Source organism: Glycine soja, chromosome 11 (genome assembly GCF_004193775.1).
Source record: "Glycine soja cultivar W05 chromosome 11, ASM419377v2, whole genome shotgun sequence".
Classification (NCBI taxonomy): domain Eukaryota; kingdom Viridiplantae; phylum Streptophyta; class Magnoliopsida; order Fabales; family Fabaceae; genus Glycine; species Glycine soja.
This window is the reverse complement of record NC_041012.1, coordinates 6,493,023-6,511,194: the sequence shown is the minus strand read 5'-3', so window position 1 is coordinate 6,511,194 and position 18,172 is coordinate 6,493,023. Positions and strand designations below refer to the sequence as shown.

General features: G+C 31.6%; 1 protein-coding gene and 1 pseudogene across 3 annotated transcripts; one reads left to right on the top strand and one right to left on the bottom strand.

Annotated features, from left to right (window-relative positions):
- Window positions 1–5,949: 5,949 nt before the first annotated feature.
- On the top strand, window positions 5,950–16,445 carry LOC114376765. 3 transcript variants are annotated; one of them, XM_028335028.1, is made up of 24 exons: window positions 5,950–6,209; window positions 7,871–8,004; window positions 8,139–8,223; window positions 8,334–8,387; window positions 8,568–8,659; window positions 8,746–8,849; window positions 8,954–9,026; window positions 9,147–9,537; window positions 9,813–10,127; window positions 10,238–10,441; window positions 10,908–11,003; window positions 11,111–11,171; window positions 11,284–11,411; window positions 11,910–12,156; window positions 12,319–12,473; window positions 12,567–12,691; window positions 13,006–13,129; window positions 13,206–13,264; window positions 13,461–13,557; window positions 13,645–13,831; window positions 14,126–14,227; window positions 14,873–14,994; window positions 15,957–16,016; window positions 16,125–16,445. In XM_028335028.1, the coding sequence occupies exons 1-24, from the start codon at window positions 6,168–6,170 to the stop codon at window positions 16,227–16,229; spliced, it is 3,162 nt and encodes a 1,053-aa protein (XP_028190829.1). In that variant the 5' UTR covers window positions 5,950–6,167; the 3' UTR covers window positions 16,230–16,445. The 3 variants fall into 3 exon arrangements, with proteins under 3 accessions (XP_028190829.1, XP_028190830.1, XP_028190831.1); XM_028335029.1 differs by having other exon boundaries at window positions 5,951–6,209; window positions 16,128–16,445; XM_028335030.1 differs by lacking the exons at window positions 5,950–6,209; window positions 7,871–8,004; window positions 8,139–8,223; window positions 8,334–8,387; window positions 8,568–8,659 and having other exon boundaries at window positions 8,746–8,809.
- Window positions 16,416–18,172, bottom strand: LOC114376831 (annotated as a pseudogene).

The following is an 18,172-nucleotide window of genomic DNA, read 5'->3' as shown; positions in this document are numbered from 1 at the left end:
GTTGTTGTCTCTCAAAAACAATACCAATCCTTAAGAAAGTCCCATTCGTTTTTTTAAAACCACATGTTAAAATATATCATTCATGAGGGGCCAATTACCTATACCTATACAAGTTTGGAAAAAATTAAATAAAATTGGGGGACTGTGACTCCCCCGCTCCTGAATAGCTCCGCCACAACTTGCAATGGACTGAAACTGAAGAATTGTTAATTAAGGAATAATAATTTGTTAATTACTTCATATATGTAATGCTCCCTTGATTCATTTAGACCATTTTATGTAACACTCAATCCAATTCATTAAGTTGTTTTAAAAAAAAGACACTTAAATTAGATTGAATGAATTATATAATCAAATAGATGAAAGATAATCCATCTATTTAATTCTCAAATCCAATGCATCATCTAATTAACATTTTATGGATCAAAATCAATTGAACATTTTTTTAATTTATTAGGTAGGTTCTTATATATTAATTTTATGACTTACTTAAATTAAATAGTTTAAAATTTGAAAATAACTATTTGTTTTTTGAACTATCTTTTTTTGTAAAGACTTTTGAAATTATCTTAAAATATCAATAAAACAAATAATCATTTCTTTAAAGTGAATTTTAAAAATTTATAAATAATTATTTTTAAAAAATATTTATGTGAATAAATGAGAGAAATTATTTTAATTTTTTTTTTAAAAATACTTTTATGGACGGATTGAATATTTATCCGTAAAAGAATGTTAATAGATTTTCTGGATTTCATTAATTGAGTAATGGGCATTAAATTTTTTAATGAAGTTTTAAAGCACCATAATTGAGTTAATGGATTGTTTTCAATCTATCCATTATAATTTGAAAAAATAAATATTCAAAATATAGTACTATCTGTTTCACAGAGGTGTACTAGTAACATGCGTAGTGTTTAGGTTATTTAATGGATGATTTAGTTATTTGTAATAGTAACTTTTTTTTTTGGTAATTTATTGGTAATAACTTTGATACAGCTTCCAATGATTTAATTAAGCGTCAAAAAACCTAGAAATATCACAAATACATTGATCAATTGACTATGCCATGAATTAGATCTTTGCATTGCTTTGACTCTGAGATACTCCAATACTAGTAGTCGATAAATTTAAGGCATTAATAACAACAACGATATCATAAATGCATCATCAAAATTATCAATATACAGTAAGTCTTTAGTAAATTTGAGATTTCAATTAATACTGGAATATGCATCATCACGCTAACTAAAACATTCTTTTTACTATATCTATCCATTGACATGGACATTAATGGTGAACAAGTTAAATTTGAAGTAGTAGTAACATTTTAGGAACACTATTTTCCCCTTCATTTTTTCTTATCCCCTTCCGTCTCTAATCCCTCACTATCCCATTAAGGTTGAAAAAGTGAGACCTAAATTAAAGATTGAGATTTTTTTTTTTTAAACTGAAATGATATGTGAAATCTTTTAGTAAATATTTGTGATCTTTTTTACTTTTAAAAAGCTAATAATAATTGATAGTAAGGCTAAAACTCAAAGTTTAGTTGTTTTCCCTTAAACAACTCTTATATCCCATCTGGAATGAAAGTCACTTATTAACCATATTACTATTTTTGGATCTTAACTCATCTTACTGTTCGTTTATGGATTTACCTAAAGTAAAGAGTCAAAACTACTTTAACTTAAACATGTACCCTCCAATTTTGCTTAAATTTTATGGGTATGGCCAAGGGCACTATTGATTAAGAAATTAAAAAAAAAAAAATCTTTTTACAAGAAATCATATCAAAATGCATTTTAAAATCATTGGAGAATGTATTTTTTTGCATGTCAATAATTTTTGTTTCTTTTTTACTTCCTTAATCATCTGCGTAATTTTATTAATCCAAATAATATAATTGTTCACTAAAAATTTACAGCAATGTTTTTCCTCTGCATTTGTTTCTTCTCAGTTTCAACTTCTATTTGTTTAAGTTGCAGTTCATGGCAAACGGAAATTCCATCAAAAGGTATAAAAAATTAATTCCTTCTCTGATGTGATTACTCATATTACTTGTCATTTTCTCAACATAGAAATAAACTGAAATGACTAAACTTGCTATTTTATTTAATTTAGAAATAAAAGGAAAAGGAACAAACCACATGCTTTTTGGAAGTAGAAGGATGGATTTGCTCGAAATCTTTGAGATAAAAGTAAACATGGCTTATAGTTAATTGAAAAGAATAAAATGAAAATTACACACAAATTTGTTACCAAAAAAAAAAAATCACCTAATACCTTCCGCGTAAATTATGTGCATAATCCCTCCACATGCATTGTTCAAATTAAAAAAAGAAAAATCCCTCCACATGCAGATATACACGCTTAATAATTAAAGAAAATAATCAGCAAAAAAATAATTAAAGAAAATGCATACACGTTTTTAGAAGTTGAATATACATTACGTAAATGAGGGTTTATATACTTTCCCGAATTTCAACGGTTTAGATTTTTTTTTGGAGTGTGATGCATGAATTGATTTATGTACCTTTTAAAATATATAAATTGTAATGAATAAATATTTTTAAATGATAGTATTATTTTATTTTGCTAATTATTAATAAATAATAGAAAGACAACTTTATGTCGTTTTTAACGTGCTAAGAGATCTTTTCAGACAAAGTCGAAGCCTAAAAAGTTGGCTACCACTCCTTGTTCTCCCAAGTCACAAGGGGGGCCATATACAAAGCCTTTTTTTGTTGTATGGAATATAAAGTATTAGAATTTCATTAGGTTAGGCTATCATTGTATATATTAGAATAATAGTATTAGTCTATTACTCAGCAAAAAACAACACTTTATTTTATTTTTTACATTTTTTTAAGAATAAAAGTGCTAAGCCATATTTTTAAATTTCATTATTAAAAAGAAATAATATATAAAATAATGTAATAAAAATGTGTACAAACACTATCAATATTAGATATAATATCCTAGAGTCAAAATATGCTTATATATATCACTTGAATATGACAGATGAAGAAATCAAGAGGAGGTATCTCAATTATTACTTCTGCAACTTCATTAACAAGCGGCGCATGATAAGGAATTAAACATTTGTATTTAATACACTCTATTCAGATGGAAGCTTACAGAAGACGTACACGTTATGAAATTTACTACACTTATTTAATAGTAAATGAATTATCCATTTTTCTATCTACCTATGTTTTATTAATATATACTTATGGTTTCACAGTTAGATGGATTAACTACTTTTTGTCTATTTAAAATTTATAAACTTAGTATTGTTTTGTATTTATGCCAAAATCTATTCTTTTTTTTTTTTGTATAAAACTTAAGAGTAGCACCTTAAATGTTTTTTTTAGTGTTTTTAAACTCAAACTAGAGTTTCACTTTAGTAACTCACAATAAAGGCCAACATTAAAAATTGAACACTTTATCAAAGTTAAACTCTAAGTTTAATTAAAAAAAGTTCTAAAAATACTTACAATACCGAACTTCAGTTTTATTCCCCCAAAAAAAACTATTGCACGAGAGATAATGTCCCACTACAAGTTTGCATGGATAAGCAAAAGACTTTGGATAATTAGAAATAGAGGAAGAGGAAGTTAAGTTAACAATTTTTAATTTTATTTTATTTTCCTAAAAAAATAGTTTAATTGCGAAAGCAAAAATATTTTCAAGGAAAAAAGCTCGATGGGCAAGGGCCACATGTGGCAAAAAAATGGGTAAATTCTATGTTAAAATAAAGCTTAGATGCTAAAGGGAGGAACATGGTTCCATGGGAGGGATTCCCCATGAAAAAGGCAAAAGAAAAGGGAGCCCAATTTGTTACAACTCAGAGAGGATAATGGCGCCAATAGGACCTAGGTTGTAAAGGGTCTCTTTTTATCGTAATTATGTTGAGAGCGTCGCTCATGTGCATGAGAGTGAGAACCCTAAATAAAGTTGTGATGAGTCCATCACCATGAATCATTATTTGGCTTTCAATTGGGGACCATAGGATTTATTCTATATAGCCAACTTTAACCACTCCCACGTGGTTCCATAACAGCTCCACTCTACTTTTTCCTCTTAACTGGGGCATACCCTTTTTCTTATGTTTTGGGGTCTTTCCAATGAACATACCTGCAGTTGCTAATTGTTATCAGTGCTGCTTTGGGTGCTTCCCCTGGCCCATTTGTAGGTCCATCAATATTCCTTCATTATTATGCTGCTTGCTTCTAATTTCACTTTGCCAAATTTTGTCCAATTTGACTTGTATAAACTTGGCCTCTATGCCCAACTACTATAAGTATAATTAATTGGGCTTTTTGCCGGTTTCAGCTTTTTGTTACCAAGCCCATTCTTTTTACACCAAAATAGAGTTTGATCATTCTTTGTTGTTGGAATTGGAGCCCAAGGATGATACTAGAACCATACACCCCCATTTATTTTTAAGTGTCAGGTATTCTCTAGTTTCTTTTTAAAAAAATATTCTCTAATCCATAGTTGGAGACTAATTCTTCGAGTTAGAGAGATTAATTTAAGAAATTAATCTCTCTCAATTTAAATATATTTTTTCATATATATAAGCCTAGAGATCAAATCATTGACTATATACTTAAAAAACAATTATCCATCAATTATATCATATTCACATATAACTTTTTTTATTAAAAAAATAATCGCCTATGCCCGATGTATTTTTTTAATTCTTACACACTCAGTGAGTACATCCTAATATCCTATCGCTAATTCACTATGTATACAACAAATAACAAAAGCTATATTCCATTGGATGAGATCAATTACACTAAATCATAGGACTTAATTGGTGTGTACAAATGTGATATGACACCTATGCACATAGCCGAAACCGTTTATCTTTTCTTTTATTTTTTTTGAGGGGAGGAAACGTTTGTCTTGTTTTTATTAGATGGCAGATATGATCTGCTGCCACCTTATTATGGACATGTTTTAATTTCTATTTAATATCAAAATCCCCTTCCTATCTCAGCAGGGTTGGTGGGAAGGTGCACTGCTTCTAATATGTATAATAATCCATTAATAAATGTTAATTAGTGTTTGAAGATATTAATTAAGAAATTAAAAGATTTTTTTTATTAGAAAGCACAAACTTATTTTATTTATAATTATGTTCTCTTATCATTTTCAGAATAAATATTTTATTTTTTTAATTTTTTAACTAATGTTCTAAAAACATCGATTAAGGAAATCCTAATGTATTCATTATCCACAAACTGTAAGCAGAAGACATTTCAATAGGATTTTCTTTTTGGCCATGACGTCATCGTGGTATTGACTGTTGCCCACCGATAATATTTCTTTCAATTTTTTTACTAATTACTACTAATAAAGTAATTGAGATTTCTTGCAAAAGTGTTTCACTTAAAGTGGAATAACTTAAATTTCAATACGTGACGTGTGATTAAGGATATAACATATCTAATATGCTTTTATATTCAGCAACAAAACTAACATCGTAATAGTTTAGCAATAATAATAAATAATAGATAAGAATAGACAAAAAGGTTTTTATTTGTTGGCATTTCAGTAAGTTAGAATTAGGCATGTGACGTGGCCCGTCGTGTAATAGGACGAATTATTCATTTCCTTTCAAACATAGAAAAAATGAAAATGCAAAAGAGAAGAAGCAAACTCGTTTGAGTGGTGCCACGTACCTTTTAAATAATACCCAGGACCCACATAGAAATCATCTTCTGCCACGTGTTAGGAAAACATGTCTGAGGAAAACGGTAACCTTTCCGAACAACATTATTCTTTGTTCCCTAGTTTTAACCGTGCTGCTCGCAAACATTTGTTTATTTGGAGTCTCTTTGGCTTTTGTTTGATGGAAAGGGTTAGAGGGACCAAGTCAAATATTTTCCTATATCAATCACAGTAAGATCCTAACCGTTGGTTATTCTGTCGTACGAGAATTTATTGTCTTGTGGTAAGTTTTTTTGGTTTCGTCCAATATCCTATAAGAGAAAGAGAAAGTGGAATAAACAAACTGCTCAAGCACTGAACAACAACAACAACAACAACTCTCTCTGTTTTCGGTTATCACAAAGCACATTTGACATCACTCACTCACTTTCTCTCTTCTCTTTTCTTCATCCGTTCTACTCTCACTTCCGATCCTTCAATTAATCATGTTCATAAAGAAGCTCGTGGAGAAAGCATCCATAAAGATGGTAACTCTATTTCTATATACTACTTTGCATCCTCCCATGCGATCATCACTTTTATTTTTTTAGTTTCCGATGAGACCTTTGTTTTCCTACTTTTCTTATGGATTGGTTTCTCATTTAAAATGATCGGAACAGTCGCTTGAACAAAATGATGATAAGAATCAAAGTTTTGTCCAATTGTACAGATTAAGATTTCAAATGAGGAACCAAACATGATTTTAGATACATTTGATTTTACATTTCGAGAATGATTGAAATTCACAATCGGTATGTTTTACTTCATAGTTGCTATGCTTTTTTTTTTTTAAGGGAAAGAATATGACAGAAATGGAAATAAATGGATATCATGAACGTATTTGGATTATTTTTTGAGTTAACATGCACTATTAGTATAAAAGTTTTTATACTGTAATTAGAAATTAGAAATCACATTTTATACGATTTTTAAGATAACTATAATTAATATCAGCAAATTTATCACACCACAATTCATTTATAATTAGATGGCACTGTAAGAACACTTTACGTTAATAGTGCATATTTTTTTATATCTTATTGTGACTCAAATTCCTTTTGCTAATTTCATACATGTATTCATGTTATAACGTATATATATGGTTATCATTTTTAAGTTTTCTTTTTGTCTTGTTGATATTTTCCTTTTAATTCCGAATGCTATTACACTTCTGGTTTTCAATAATAATCTGTATCTTTTTATTGCGCATCATTCATCGAATCTTTTCATTAATACAATTTTGCAAGTATAGATAGTTTACGATATTGTCCTGTTTACCAACCCAAGACAAAATGTTGCTTGAAATGGAATATTCTTTTTTTTTTTCAAACAAAGAATTTTACCAATTTCAATTATAGCGAAGTCAATTTCTTTTTCATCGATAGGCAGTTTAAGGGTATGTCTGTAGGTAATAATGTGATTCAGACACTTAATGGTTTTAAGGAAAAAGTATCACTTTAGCGTAGGCCAAACCATGAAAGGGATAATAATTTCAATAAATAATCATAAGTTCGTTCTAAATAATAATTAGCTTTTTAATTGGTTCAATTTTAATGACAAAGGTGTTTCTGTGAACCCATACAAATGATACAATGTTGCAGACCGTTATGCTCGTTTAGGGTAGCCTGCAAGAATCCATGGCCCGAGGGTAGAGGGAACCTCAGAACAATCGTGGCAGTGTGGCACTGCGCATGTGGGAACATGCAAAGCAAGTTTTGCCTGAGCTAATTTAATGCTTGCTCATTGATTTTTACGAAATAATTTCATTTTGAATCTTTCATATTACTTTATGGGAAATGTTATTTATACAATAATTCTTACAACAGTTGTAAGATCCCTCTGCAAAGCTCTTTGGTAAAACGAATAAAAAAATTTCTCTAATCTAAATAAAATTTTCATAAAGTTCAAACTTATCTAAGAACCAAAGACGCACCATTTTTTTTTCTTGCGCGTTCACATAAAATTCACTTACGTGATTAATTTTAATTTTACATTTCTAAGCCCAAACTATCATAGATGTTAATATAAATATTAGTCAAACAAATTTGTACCAACAAAGACATGCAGAAAGAAAAATCGGTGAACTTCATCTATGAGTATGACTTGCAACTAGAAAACTAAAAATCCCAGTTGTAAATTTGCGTTGCAGCCTCTTGGAAATTCATTGGATGGGTTAAAAGGTAGTGATGTAGATCCACGTTTGGTATTTCATCAAGGGGTACCATCTGGTGGTGCCAAGTTTGCCTATGACAATATTCAGAAGATACTGGCCCTATCTACCAAGTATGTTCATCCTTTGTCAATTTTGCGATGTACACTATCCTTTCTGACATCTAATTCACAGAAAAAAAATGTTACAACTTAAGTATTTTCTTGAATTTATGCTTGAAACTGATTTTGTTGAGATTTTTTTTAAGGGATGGACGGATTAAACTATTTGGAGAGGATAATGCCCAAGTCCTACTTGAATCTAAAGAGCCTGTGCCTAGCAAGTTTTTACTGGTTATATTTTCTTTCTTTTTTCCTAACCAATTTTGCTCATCCTTGATGTCGTGAAAGATGTTAGTTTTCTATTAAATTAACAATACTATGTGCTTAATATATGTATGCAGTTCATTCAGAACCAAGGCATCCTTATAAATGTCACTTTCAATAACCATATTGAGGCAAGTGTGTCTATGGACTTGCTTATATTTTTTATATTTCAGGTTGCCTCTGCATTTCATTACTAGGTAGTATAGGTAGTGTTCCACTATTAAGATTCACCATGTCAATATTTTATTCAAATCATGTTCAAGCACAGGTTATTCAGAAAATTCATTACCTTAAAGATATTTCACTTTTAGGTTTGGGACATAGACAAGAAACTGTTGTCTGATGTGTACATTGTTAAGGAAGAAATCACTTGTTTCTCAGTCATTAAACATAGCCTCTTTATGTAAGTTTTTCAGTTTGCTTCGAAATAAGCTATCAAGAAATTTTGAAGAAACACCTAAAGTTATGAGCATGTATGTGCATTGGCAGGTATATTGGATTTTCTAATGGCAATATTTCAGTTTTGATGCTTGATCAAGAACCATGGCATGTGGTACGTATGAAATACACCATACCCCTTTCAGCTTCTTATGGTGAGATTTTCTAAACCAGCAGTTTGATTAGAACAATAATTAAATGACTACACCTTACAAGATATAGCTTCTTGTCATTATAAGTATCTTATCAATTTCTTCAGGAAATTCAACTGAAGAATCTGACGATACAGTGGTGACACACGTACTGCCTCAACCAGCAGCCGAGAGTCAGAGGTGATATGCACAAAACCAGCCTTCCATTAGCACATTTCTATATAATTAATTTCCTTTTACTTGATCAATTTTTTTATGTGAAAAATTTCAAACTTATGTTTTCTTATGTGTTCAATGCAGAGTTCTCATAATCTTTAGAAATGGCCAAATAATATTATGGGATATTCGAGAAATCAGATCAATTTTCAGAACTGGTGGGAAAATATTGCAGACAAGATATAATGAAACAAGGAAGGTGTCTTCTGCTTGTTGGGTGTGTCCTTTTGGAAGTAAGGTGGTTGTAGGGTACAACAATGGAGAGCTCTTCATTTGGAGCATCCCTTCTCTAAACACAGGAAATAGTTTAGCAACTGATTATAATAGTCAAAACACTCCTATGTTCAAATTTAATTTAGGATATAAATCAGACAAAACTTCTATAGGATCAGTAAAATGGATTTATGCTGAAGGAAAGGCTAGTCGACTATATGTTATGGGAGGTTCTGATTATGCCCCTTCAAACTTGTTGCAGGTATTTGAATACTTTGCTTAAATCATTAAAAAAGATATATGCTGACTTGTTCTTGGTTGAATATTTCTGTATCTATATTTTTCTTTGATAGTTTTTCTTTTTCGGGGAAAGAAAGCCTGAATTCAAGTTCACCTATGACCTATTGCAAATTTACAACTTAAATGAATTTGAGATTTTTGGATGGTTTACTTTGTACTGAATTGGTTCAATGAACTTGAACTAGGTTTAATTTGGAAATTTAAATAACTACTACCAATTTGTATTATATGAAGCAGGTAGTGTTGTTGAATGAGCATACAGAATCTCGCACAATTAAGATGGGGCTTCATTTGCCAGAAGGTTGTATTGACATGGAGATCATATCAACCTCAAGCAAGCATAGACAAAATTATTTCATTTTGCTTGGGAAATCAGGCCACGTATATCTATATGATGATAATTTGATTGAAAGGTATCTACTGCAAAGCCAGTCTAAGTCCAGTCCTTCACTGCCAAAGGAAGTGGTTGTGAAGTTACCACTGGCAGATTCAAACATCACAACAGCAAAATTCATCTCCAACAATTCCAATTTTTTTAGTTCTGAAGATGAGGTGATGGAATTGTGAAACTGTTCTTTTACTGTACCACTTTTATTATTTTGACAATCTAATTCTTCTATATAATTCTATTGAATTTATATTTTTTCCCTTTTTGGTTACAGTATTACAATCAGCTGGTAAAGAATTATCCACCACTTGTTCCCATTGAAACAAATCTCAAAGATGGGATTAACTTCAGTTCTTCCAATTTCACTGGATTTTCAAACATTAGAAACATGTACATAACTGGACACAGCAATGGAGCCATAAATTTTTGGGATGCAACATGTCCCTTTTTCACCCCAATTTTGCAATTAAAGCAACAGGTAATAATTTTATCCGAAGCTATTAGCTTGTGTCAAATATTAGCTTTATTACTTCGAGCGGTAAGACAATATTGCTTTGTGCCCAAACATTAACAATATTATATTCCAGTAAGAGTATATTTTCAGTTTCAGAAAGGAATCTGCTTTCACGTGTAAGCATACTAGTCAACTCATATGCCTAGATGATGAAATAATCTTGATTGTACTAGCTAACCAAAGCAATCTGATTTATTGAAGTCGTATTGAAAATAGTAATAGATTGATAAGAATATTTATAAATATGCTTAGAAGTACCTACATAAAGCAAGATAGTATTCGACTTTTTGAATACTCCAATATGTTGTAGTCTTAAGCCATTATCAGTTTTTAAGTTCATTTCTAGGAGCATTGAAGGCAGTTATTTTCTTTCTTATGTATTTAACAACTGTAGGAAACATATTTATTTCTTTCCTTCATCTTAATGCAGAGTGAAAATGATTTTTCTTTAAGTGGTATACCCTTGACGGAATTATATTTTGATAGCAACTCTCCACTCCTTTTTTCTGGTGACCAAAGTGGAATGGTGAGTTCCATTCAATTATGAATTTTGTGAAATGTGATATTTTCCTTTTTCTATTCTAATCACCCATGCTTATTTTATAGTATGTATGATATAAACATGATCTGCAGGTTCGTATCTATAGATTCAAACCTGAACCATATGCCTCGAATAGCTTCATGTCCCTTACAGGTATTGTGTAGCGTGTTACTGTGTTTACTGCTAGTTCCTTAGTTATTAAACAAGCATCAGACTTCACATTTTAGTTGGTAGTGATTTTCATATTTTCATTCCTCTTTTGCAGGAGGTACAAAGAAAGGGACCGATCACGTAATCCACAGTATGAAACTTATAAAGACTAGTGGTACTGTAATTTGTATGAACATAGATCACAGCTCAAGGCATCTTGCTGTTGGTTCTGACCAAGGAAATGTGAGATATTTTTTCTAGCTTTTTCTTTGTTTTTAAATTTGGAAATGTGTTGTTAGCACACTGTTGCACAGAAAAAGTTTAATGTGCAAGTTTAGAGCTTGTTTTAGCCAAATCCCACTTTTCAATGCATGTTCAATGTCAATCCTCCTCTCACAATGGATTGATGTTCAACACGACGAAACAGTGATTCAAGCACACCTTTAATTATTTGGGATGCATCGATTAATGTGTGACTAAACTAACTTATAACTTTAATATCCATCGAGTCACCAAGGATCCATTGAACACATTAACAGATTTAAGCAACTAGCTGGTGGATTTATTTAATACTTGGGAAGCCCAGGATTTCCATTCTATCTCTGATGCTGATCATATATTTGGGTGATAATTACTAATCATATTGTTGCTTGAATATTATCAGATAATTTCTTTTTTTTAGGCCCTTTTGATTTGAGTGCATAGTTGGTGCTAATTTGATAATGTACCATTTTGTTACAGGTTTCAGTTATCAACATAGATGGACCATCTTTGTTATATCGGAAACATATTGCAAGTGAAATTTCCACCGGTATCATCTCCCTGCAGTTCAAAACCTGCAGTTTGCATGGTTTTGAGAAAAACATTTTAGCAGTTGGAACAAAGGACTCGTCTGTTCTAACACTAGATGGTGAAACTGGAAACACATTGAGCATTGGAACTATTCATCCTAAGAAGCCCTCTAAAGCTATATTTATGCAGGTGTTGGGTAAGAGTTTGCATAGTAGAAACAATAGCCAGTTTCCGAAATACATTAAGCTAGCAATGATCTAAATGCTTATTATGTTTAGAATTCAAATTCCAATGCTATTTTTTTATAGCAGTGAAGGATCTGATTGAAAAGTGTTAGACTTTATATTATGTTATACAGATGGACAAGGAGAACAAACCGCAGGATCAGTTACAAAAGATGGCTTAGAGTTGAAAGAAGGGATTCATATTGAAGATGCAACAGCAAAGCAGTTGTACATTCTGCTGTGTTCTGAGAAGGCTTTGTATGTCTATTCTTTTGCACATGCTGTACAGGTAATGTGTTCTTTACTTCTGTCCTTACTCGTGAGTCATGAATGACTAGAATATTAGCTGATGCTCGCGGTTACTCATTCTCATATGTTTCAGGGTGTTAAAAAGGTGCTTTACAAAAAGAAGTTTCATTCCTCTTCCTGTTGCTGGGCATCAACAATTAACAGCCTCTCTGATATTCGTCTTATACTCCTTTTCGCCAGTGGAAAAGTAGAATTAAGGTGGTGATTTTTTCTTAAGTCCGTACATGCTTTTTAGAAGAAGAATTAATGAGTATATAACATGGGAAAAGATTTACCAACCGGTGTTACAATTCAATCCCCATTTTGAGGTTTACTTTTTTGATAAGAAAAATGCTATAGCCAATCCTTATTCCCCCACTTAGTGCTTTTGGCTTTATGGATTTCAGCACGTTTTATGCTGAATCTTGAATCAAGTATTCTTGAGCCTTCTTACTAGTGTCCCATCGTGTCAACTTTATGAAACATTCTTTTTTTCATTTAATGATTTAACAATACATATGTAACAATGTTAGGTCTTTCCCAGAGTTAACTCTAATAGTGGAGACTTCAGTTAGAGGTTTCACTTATTCACCTCCAAAATTGAAGTCATTTTCTGATAGCCAGATATGTTGTTCATCCAAAGGAGATCTTGTTTTGGTATGACTGCATCTTTCACTTGTACAATGTTTGAAATAAATTTATGACATCAAATTAACTCAATGTCGGTGTACAGGTGAATGGTGACCAGGAAATTTTTGTGGTCTCATTGTTGGCCCAGAGGAATATTTTCAGGTATATAAGCCTAGAGAATGGTATAGGGAATCTTGTATCAATCTTTACCACATAAAAAATTTCTGCCTGGCTGTAGGAAAATATTTCCCACAGGGAGAGATATTTACAATTTACAACCTTTTATCTTCTATACTATTTTTGTTTAAAACTGGTAAAATGTTAGTCTCATTGTACATAATACTTGATTTTGTTTTAGGCTTTTGGACTCTGTTAGCTGCATCTACAGGAAGGAAAGGATGCCATCACAAGAAGAGCTTGTTCCTGGCCCTGTCATCCATAAGGAAAAGAAAAGGGTAAACAGTAACATTTTAATAACTTATACAACTATATCCACTATGCTTATGACTGAAGGTATTCGGTACTGTGTTCTGGCATTCCAGGGTATATTCAGCTCTGTTATCAAAGATTTTACTAGCAGTAAAGAAAAGCATGCACCCCTCTTGGAAAAGAAAGATCCCAAAGAAAGTATACGGGAACTCTCAGCAATATTCTCAAATGCAAACTTTGCATGTAATGATAATGTTGATAAGCCAACAATGGATGAAAATCAGCTTGAATTAAACATAGGTAAAACAATGCCTCAGACATGTGCTACACTGCTACTGCCAACTGAACATTTGCTTAAAACTTTTGGCCAAGAAAGATGAAATTTGTCATTTGTGTCAATGAATTCATTTTGTCTGTTTTTATTGGTGACCTTGACTCTGCTAGTCAGAAAGCACATATGTTATATAAACAGGACTAAATTACAGTGATAGATTAATTTGCTTCCTAAGGAGATTTCTATAGTATATTTTCTAACATACGGATTCTTGAATTTGAGGTAACCAATTTGAGGTGTTCTCTTTTCCTCCCATATAGATGATATTGACCTAGAGGATCATGTAGAAAAACGCAAAGAACAAAGCATATTGGGAGCTCTTAATAAGAAGAAATTGGCTGGCACATTTCAATCTCTGAAAGGTTTGTTGTGACAATGAGTTAAATTTTATGCAAATTGATTTTCCTTATGTTTCATCATTTGACCTAAGAAATAAGCACTTAAACTACTGTGAATGGGATGAAACATGAGCTACTCTAGGGGATTTATAGAAGTCAGAATCTCATGATCGCTTGTCATTTGGTTCGTTGCAAAATAAATAGGTCATGCTAGAACAAACTTTGTTGCGTAAAGTACAGAGATAATGCTTAATGAGATATCGATGCTTTGGCCTATATCCATAATGAAAAGGTGAAAAATTAATACCTCAATATGCTATAATCTGTCAAGTAAGATATGCTAATATAGTTCTAGCATATGTTTTATACTTTTTTTGGAAGAATACCAATTTAAGTAGAGGATATTTTAACCAAAAGTAGAAGATAAACTGAGGGGAGGAGCATAAAATGCAAGACTTCGTCTCAGGGAAACACTATTCATAGAGTAGTAGTCTCCCATCTTGCTACTTTTCTACTATACTAATTTGTATTCCCATTTTTCTTTATGAACACTACCTTTCTATAACTAAGAAACTGTCAACTAAAATTGGATCTGTTGAATTTACAGGTGCATTATAATTACAGCTTTTCCTAATTGCTATCTAATTTAATTGAGCATCCAATATACAGGAAGATTGAAAGAGATGAAGGGAAACAACCAAAAAACATCAGTTAAGGAAGGGCAACAGGATCAAAAAGATGGTGCGCTTGATCAAATTAAGAAGAAATATGGGTTTTCTTCTTCCTCCAATGTATGAATATATCTATCACATGCATTCTCATCATGCTTGACTTTTCTACCACATAACAATTCACAAGCATGGCATTTTATGTGCTTATTTACAAGCGAAAGGTGTTGCCTAGGCCATAGTGCTAATTTCTATTTTGGAGTTGTCAAGTGTATTTGTTAATGCAAACATAGTTTGACAATCGAGATTGATCATTACCAAGTATCTCTAATCTACGATTTATTACCTACCCATTAGAGGTTTTAATCGGTTGTACTTTGTGCCAGTGTTCTTTTTATTCTTCTGCGAAGAAAGTAGCACTTGATTTAATTCGTTCCTTTCACTTTTATACTCTAGCATGCTAAACGTTGTACAAATTTCAAAATAGTCTTTAGTTAATTTTGAATGAGGCAGTACAAAAAGAGATAACTTTTCAAACAATTCTTCTATCATACCTTTGTTTGAATTAGTTCTTTTGTTCTCTAATTTATTATTTAGGTTCAATTGGATCCTCTAATTTTTTTTAGTTTAATTTGATCCTCTATTTTTTTTTCAATTTAGTTCTTTAATTTTTAAAATAAATTCAATTTGGTCCTTTAATTTTTTTTTGGTTCAATTTGGTCATCTAATTTTTTAAACCAATTCATTTTTTTTAGGAAATTTACACTTTGTGATTAAAGGACTAAATTTTGAATCGTTACAAAATATGATTTCTTACAACTTAGATTAAAGGACTAAATTGAATTGATTTAAAAAATTAAAGGATTAAATTGAACAAAAAAGAAACAAGAGGACCAAATTGAATCTAAAATATAAATTAAAGGATGAAAAAACTAATTTAACCAAAAAAAAAGATACCACGATACATGTAAATGATGTAATTTTGATCATTGTATAATTAGACAGATTCAGTATATTGGAACCTTCATTTTTTTATGCTGAAATATGAGTGCAAACATTAATCAATCATGAATCTGGTGCTACAGGAATCAGCCGTGGCAAATCGGGCACAAGTCAAACTGCATGAAAACATAAGGAAATTGCAGGTATCTTGACAAAAAACAGTTCAAATTTCACTATCCTATGCCAATGTACACAAGAAGAATTGAAAAAATAAATAGAGAACTTATTTGTTTACATATCTTTTAACTTAGCAGGGTACCAACCTTCGTGCCACAGAGATGCAAGATATAGCAAAATCATTTTCATCATTGGCCAAACAAGTGCTGCGAACTACTGAGCAGGATAGACGAAGTTGATAAAACCCAATTAGTTAATTTATTATACTTAGGTCACGATTATTTTATTTTTAAATTGCACATATATTCTTTTTAATATTTTTATACGTCAGTTTGTTCACAATTATGTTGAACTCACACTTCGTTTTACACTGACAGCGGCATAGACTATGCTGTCTGAATATTTTAGTTTTGGAATTGATACTGTGTTTAAATGAAATCTTTATACCAGTGGAAGATATTGCCCATAATACAGATACATACAGATATGTCATTACAAAAGGACTATCATGCATGAAGATAAGTCATGTATACTACTAGCAAGCTCAACACAAAATCCGTCTCCCATTCCTTGGTTATTCAAGCTCAATTAAGATTTGCACTTCTTTTCCCACTAAATAGTATTACCCCATCATAATTTATTATATAAGGTATGAGTTCAGACCACAAACATGACTAGTGTTTTGTCAGCAGATCTTCCAATTGTGAGCGTATCTTTTCTCTAACAGCATCTCTGTTACTAACGCTCAATGTAAAACAAGTTGCCCCTGCATGATTCCGCAACCTTGCTACTGCAGAAATTGACAACATTAGTCATTAGCCATTCACAACAAGTTCAGCAAAGCAATCAGCAAGAGAGTTTCTCCAAAATCCTCAAGGATTTAGTCCTATCTTGTTTATACAAAGAATCAAGTAAAGGAAATGTGTTCCTACGATGTGAAACTATGGAAAAAAAATTTACCTTCTGGTATGTCTCTGCCAAACTTTGGAACTGGAATGGAAGCCAAAACTGGGATATTTGACTCCAAAAACTCTTAGAACTGCAGGGAAGAATGAGGAACTGAATAACTCCATCTTACCAACTTCGTCAATGATGAAGAGATCGGTGTCTTCTCTAACCTATTCATTGAAAGTATCATAAAAGCTCAAGGACTATGACAAATAATACTTTCAACATCCTCAATGGCAAATCTACATTCAGAAAATAAATTGCAGCTATAAAATGCAGGGGAACAGTTGCAGAGTATCATATTCATACCACATTTGGAAGATGAATTGAAATGCATGCAAGGATCGTGATATAGTTGGAAATGTAATAATCCAATTCCAAACTCCAACTCAATTTAGAAAAAAAACGCATAGAGAAAACATATTAAAGAACGTGAGCAGACCTGTAACTCGAGCAGTGCTAGTGACTCGAAGGAAGCAACATCGACTTTATACTTGCCAACGTTAGGCCATCTGAGAGACTCAGGGCAGCCATAGTCAAAGCCAATGCCATCAGATGAGACACCATTTAATCAAACAGGCAGAGTAGTAACAAATACTGGACAGAATTTACTATTACACGAAAAACTCTTACTAAGAAATAAAAGTTACCAAATAATGGGTCCTGAGTACTAAAAAATGGGATGTTTATGGCGTGGGGCTAAAGAAAATGTACGTTGAAATGTCGAGGGAAGCAAGTGGGGCAGTGCCACCGTCGACCCTCAAAACCAACCAACCATTTTGCAGTAATGAATGCTTTTTATATGTGAGAAAGGAAGAGGAAGCTTGAGAGAGGCATTGAGTTTGAGGGACTCCAACACTCTCATAATAAGACTAGTTTTTCCCACAGAATGCTTTGGTATGATTAGGGTTTACTCACCGGAAGCCATTCCTGTTTCTGCGTCTATTCTAATTAAAATGCAACTTCATGAATGAAAATATTATTAATTTTGTAATAATTATTTTTAAAATTATAATCAATTAACTGTATAACTTTTTTTGTTGATTCATATCTATTTTTTTTTCTTACTCAAGATATTTTATCAATTTTACTGATACTAATATTCATTAGCTAATTATTTTAAAACTCGTTTTAAATAACAATTCTAATTCTAAGTTGGAGAAATTTTCTATTTTTTCCCCCGGTAAAGTAAATCAGATATTAGAAAAAAGAAACTAACACAAAACACGTGCAT